General features: G+C 41.8%; 1 protein-coding gene across 1 annotated transcript in view; it reads left to right on the top strand.

The window, feature by feature from the left end:
- Nucleotides 1-1,896: 1,896 nt before the first annotated feature.
- Nucleotides 1,897-6,000, top strand: part of LOC126384359 (CMP-N-acetylneuraminate-beta-galactosamide-alpha-2,3-sialyltransferase 1-like) — a 44,652-nt gene continuing 40,548 nt past the window's right edge. The window contains exon 1 of the mRNA XM_050035379.1: nucleotides 1,897-2,475. Coding sequence (XP_049891336.1) covers nucleotides 2,185-2,475 — 291 coding nt within the window. The 5' untranslated portion in view covers nucleotides 1,897-2,184. The remainder of the gene's footprint in view (nucleotides 2,476-6,000) is intronic.

Genomic DNA, 6,000 nt, shown 5'->3' with positions numbered 1-6,000 from the left:
CCCTCCAGCCTGCCCTATAGGGACTTTCCAGCTCCTTATATCACGTTGTTACCAGCAGCATTTTAACCTGACACCATCCAGTAGCTGTTTAGCCACGTTATGAAGTGACGCGCCATCTGTCCGCGCATCATACTGCCACGACATGTGCTGTCCAGTCATCCAGCAGCATTTCATAACACCACAAAGGGTTATATCCGGCCACTTTTCATACTGACACCAACCAGCTGTGTATCAGGTGGCTTCTGGCGTCAGGTCTTTGATGCGAGCTGGTTTATTTCAATTTTATTCCACATAATTCATCACATAAATGTATATTGTTGTAATATTTTTTTTCATACAATTGAACTATGAGTCTTTAGGCTTTTTGGAAGTGCTGCTACTTTGGAGATGCAGAAACTTTTTTTTTAGCTAGTTCAGCCATTGACCATATACACTTTTAGCTATACAGCCATTTATTTATTTCTTTGAGCTCACAAATTTATCCATTTATCCATTAGGCCTAGTTTTATTCATAAATTTCGCTTTTTATCTCACGCATGTTTCAGTACTTCAAGCCAGCTATTTCAGTGGGGGTTTTTTCATTAAGCTAAGCTAACTAGTTTAACCATTTATGCTGCAAAATACCCCCCCGGCCTTTAGTATATACACTTTATATATGTTATCCAATTATAATGCCTATTTCTTCACAATAGTTGAGCTACTCACAATCTTTGGAATCCCACTTTGGACCATTGACTGTAAAAAAATAATGGACGTAGCTACTGTGACATCCCCCACTGGTTTGTGGACTACTGTTCAGCATTTCAGCTGTCCCCATCTTGTTTGCTTTGGAGCCAGAAGTGGTCATATTTGGGTGACAGCCTGGTGCTGTAGAGGAGTGAGGGGTGGATCTGACTCACAAACTGAGGACACTATTGGCACACATCCTGTCACTCAAAGCGGCCGGCCCTTAATTATGTGTAACTTTAAACCTGAATAAAATGTAAACGGGTGTGTTATATTAAATTCAGCCCCTGTGCAGCTGTCATGAAAGAAGAAATAAGCTGCAGAGACCAGAACAGTTTTTTCTACCTGGCTGTAAACATGTTTAAATCTGCTGTAAAGTTGGACGTTTTAATATGAGTAGTCAATGACTGACTGGATTTTGGAGTCGGCCTCAAGTGGCCATTAGAGGAACTGCAGTTTTTGGCACTTCCATTTCGGCTTTATTTTACAGCCCTGGATGTTGCTGTTTGGTTTAGACATTTAAATGGGATGCATTCAAAGCAGTAAACTGGGTAAAGCCCTAAACGATAGAGCAAAATGACTGCAAACCTTCTCCCTAATGTACACTAATTAGAATTGAATTTGTGAATGTGACACCGGGTTAACGACTCATTCTGGTATTATTACAGTCTGTCAGTGATTTCTGCTTTAGACTTTCATTTTGTGTTAGTTAACAAAAGCTGTTTCCAGGTATTGACATGTCCTTAACAGTGGGATGGGATTGTGATTACAGCTGTTGCCTGTTTGTTCCAGGAGCACTGTAATAATTTTCACAATCAATCGAGGTATTTTGGGTGTTTGGTGGCCGTTTTAAGAGCTGACTGCAACACATCCTGTGTAATTTGACAGTCTTGAAGAAATAATTGAGCAATAAACAAAGGACTGTAAATGAAACACTTTCCACAGTCATGCACAGAAATCAGTGGTGTGATGTTGCATAAACTTAGACAGTTTCATCTTGGAACGGTTAGTACTGTGAAATGACACAATTAGAATACTGAGCAGAGCAGAATTTACACTCCCTTGTGTATTTAAAGTTAAACAGCATTAGAGCCCCACAGGCTGTTTTTCCCCATTTTCCCAGTGTGTGTATGTGTGTCACAAAAATGTCCTTTTATTTGCCTTTTAGGTGGATCATTAAAGAAGGGATGACGCATCAGTCACTCACCTCACAGAGTCAACATCCAAGCCGTCTGTAAAACTGGCTGAATCTGATTAACTGGGAGCCGTGGAGCCGACAGAATCAGTGGATTTACCTTCCTGTGGTCCAGATGAATCCACAAAGAACCCACATCAATGAATTTTATTAAGGACATTCATGAACCCAGCCCTGTGTTGTCTGAAAAATAGGAACAGGGTATGCTTGTTGGACAGCAGTGATATATTTGAGCCCAGCCGCCTGACTTTGACTGTGACGACATGTCTCTGCCCAAGCGGAGGAAAATCAGGACTTTTGCTCTGCTGTGTTGTGTCATTACATTTACAACACTCCTGTTCAGTTACACTTTCCGGGACCCCTCGCTCTACTTCTTCAAGTACGCTTTCCGTCTGTCGGATAACTTTTTCTCCAAAGGGCTATGTGCCTGCCGACAGTGCATGACAGAGCTGGAGGACGACCCCTGGTTTGCTGAGCGCTTCAATCAGTCCGTCCACCCTCTGATGACCAGGGAGAACAGCGTCCTCTCTGACGAAACCTTTAAATGGTGGCAGGTAAGATTCAGGGGATGTGTTCAGGGGATTTGTGTTTCTATCCTACAGAGGATTGCAAGGAGAAAAAAAAGCATGCACATTCAGCTTCTGAGAGCAGACGAGATGCTTAGAAGAAAGATCATGAATAAAGAACAGAGATCACACACTGCTGTAATGCTCCCAAGAAGTGTTTGTTTTTGCCACATTGATTGTTTCAAATCCAAGGGATCTTCAGCAGGATCAAGTTGTGAAGCAAACTCCCACGCACAATTTGTTCACATTTAACAAGCGAGATGGTGGATATGGAGATTGTTGTTTACTCTCACCATTTCTCCCACATCTATAGACAAAGAGATCCCATCAAAAACCAAAGCATAAGTGTGTGTATATGTGTGTATATATAGGCTGTAGAGAGATACCATAACCATTCACTGCAATCTACATTGGTCCTTTAGAAATAATGCTGCAGACACTATGCAAATATGGCACTTCTGTTCATAAAGGTTTGCTTTGACTACACTTAATCCCAACTGTCTGACTATTAAGTCTGTCCTTAAACATTTTTGAATTATTAATCTTCAAGAACACATAAAGAATTCTGCTTTTATTTGCATACCCACTTCTCCACCTGCCTCTCCAACGCTTCATGTACTGCATATGTATGAAATGTACTAATGTAATATACCTTGAGCAATGCCTACATTTTATACCAGTGACTGGGCTTTGGTTTTACATGTCTTAAGCCCCTCTCTCACTGGAAAAAATCCCCACTAACATCTGGTTTTAGTCTTTAGTAGGAAAGGTTACACTCCGCATTCATTTTTCAATTCAATTTAATTAATTCAGTTTTATTTATAAGGCTCAGTATCACAAATCACAATTTGCCTTGGAAAGCTTTACAGCATACGATATCCCTCTGTCCTTTGGACCCTCACAGCGGATAAGGAAAAACTCCCCTAAAAAAACCTTTAATGGGTAAAAAATGGTAGAAACCTCAGGAAGAGCAACTGAGGAAGGATCCCTCTTTTAGGATGGACAGACGTGCAACAGATGTTGTGTAATTTTTGTATTGGCCAAACAGTGGAATTACGACTTCCAAGTCTGTTGTATGCCATGAGGGCCAAACTTGGGAAAGACGCCTGCAGATCAGTGGATATATATTTTGTTAAGGGGCCAAACCTCTATTCAATCTGATAATGTTAGGAAAGTCTAGCATGGCCACACAATTAAATCATTTTATCCCCATTCAAGTTAGTGGAGCGCTAAACCGCAAATAGCCGTCTTAACAGAAGTCTCTCGTGTGTTTGCTCTATGGGCCCAGTGATGCAGAAGCAGTACTGATCATCCAGGTATTTTATGTTTTTGGCTTTATGCACCACGACATAACTTTCGTAGGCATAAACGTGACCCGACTCCATTCAGTTCTCTTCATACATCTATGATTAATTCCCAGGACAAATGACTCTGTAGTAGTCACAGGTATTTATCAGCTCCAGCTGACAGTCATTGATATAAGACACCTGGATAGATGCACTAATTTTGGCCCCCTTTCCGCTTAATACAATGCTGCACCACTGTAAACTACCATCTGTCTCTGCCCAAGCAGTGCTAAAACATCTCTACTAATGAGTCGGCATAATAACAGATGTAATTAAGAAGCTACCACCATAACAATTTCACTGGCCTCAATGAGGCTTTCTGCCGTTTACTAACCCTGTTTTCCACCGTGTTAGTGATGCCAAATGTGCCACACTAGGAAAAACAAAACAAAAAGCAAGGCATCCCTGTCTACTGCAGAGGGAAAGGAGCCTATCTCTTATTTTTAATGGGTTTTCCTGCTATAAAAAACCTGCATATACGCTCTAATTTTGGTGAAAGAAAAGGTATTAGTTGTACCACAGTCATGGAAAATACTTGTTAGTGATTGGCTGGCAGGTATCATATATCAGGGCTAACATAACTCTGGTTTCTTTAATATATTTGTTTTAAAGGAAATCCATTCAGTGGCTGTCCTGCAGAGAGTTGCATAAGAAGATCAATACCACACCCTTATTACCCATGCACATTTAATATGGAGCTGGATCCAGCAGCAATGAGCTTAACTTAGCATAAAGACTGGTAGCAGGGGGTAACAGCTGGTCAGACGCTGTCAAAAGGTAACAAAATACACCTAGCAGCACATCTAAAGCTCATTCATTAGAACCTTGTGTGTGTAATGTGAATAAAAACAGAAATGTGAGAATGGCAGGTTGTGGTTTTATGGGGTTTTCTAATCACCACTGGCTGTCCTATAACCTCATGGTGACAACTAGACTGCAAGATTGTATGGAATAAACAAATTAGATATAACATGTTGATCAGTGAGCTTGAAGGTGCTGCAGGCAGATTCAGATACCTTTCAGCGAGGCCAGGCTGTTTCAACGAAAAATAAATGAATAAATGGCCCGTTCTTCACCGTCCCCGTCATCTGACGGTTAATGGCCTCTTCGTTTGCGAGGACAAGGAGGGCGCGCAATTCCTTGTCTCCCCAGTTGCTCATCTTTACAGTGTCTGTCAGGTTTGCGTTTCCCTCTTGCTACTTGCTGCTCGCTAATATCCCGCTATTCCTGTTTATCCACCGCCAGTGGGTCTCACGTGCGGCGTCATCAACAGCTCCTCCCACAAGTCATCAACAGCCCCTCCCGTGGCGGAAGGGCACCTCGTTCTTTTTAAACCAAAAAGGTTCCACCAATATGTCTACCCTACGAGGCGGAAAATTGGGCACCTCGGATCAACTCGCCAATCCGGCTCTGTGTGTCTAAACGCTTGCAGCTTGCCGGCAAAATGGCCCAACATTCGCCGAAAATCTGGCAGTGTAAAAGCGGCTACTGACACTTAATGTGTCAACGATGCTATGGTTAACGTATGGTCGTGTTTAAGCAGAAAAAACACTTGGTTATGGTTAGGAAGGGTTAGGGTATGTTTTGGGGGGCACAGTTCCTGCTGGAAGAACAGCTATGTCTTGGTAAAAAAAACAACCTGTTTTGTTTGTTGGTCTCAAACAGTGGTCTGCAGGTTGGCAGGCGTCTTGCCTAAATATCTCACCATCCCCTCCACCTCCAGATAAAAAAAATCAGCTCATGTACTTCGTCACATAAGAAACACTGATGTAACATTCACAAAACGTACAAATGTAAAGTATCAATGCCAGTGTTCTTCTGCTGACTGAGCAGGTTTGTCCTAAGTGGCCATGGTGCAGCATGATGAGGTATATCGATGTAGAGAATAACTCTGTAATCAATCAATCAGTCAATATGAATGAAAAAAGATTTTCTTCCTTCCAATTAGAAATAATAGCATGTTCAGTCTTTGTTACTGAAGCAAGAAAAACTGGCACACATCCAGTCCCAGCCTACTTTTGCTCCAGTTTGTACTTGCACACTACTACCTGACACTGCAGTCAGTGGAGGAATTGTTATCTCTGCCTCCTCCATGATGGATTTTGTCACCTGTATGATTACTGAGTGTCAGTGTTAAATGCCTGCTCGAGAGAAAAACCCTTGGATT

The sequence above is a fragment of the Epinephelus moara genome, chromosome 22 (assembly GCF_006386435.1).
Source record: "Epinephelus moara isolate mb chromosome 22, YSFRI_EMoa_1.0, whole genome shotgun sequence".
In the NCBI taxonomy this organism is placed as follows: domain Eukaryota; kingdom Metazoa; phylum Chordata; class Actinopteri; order Perciformes; family Serranidae; genus Epinephelus; species Epinephelus moara.
The sequence above is the reverse complement of the archived record's forward strand: the minus strand, read 5'-3'. Positions and strand labels throughout refer to the sequence as shown.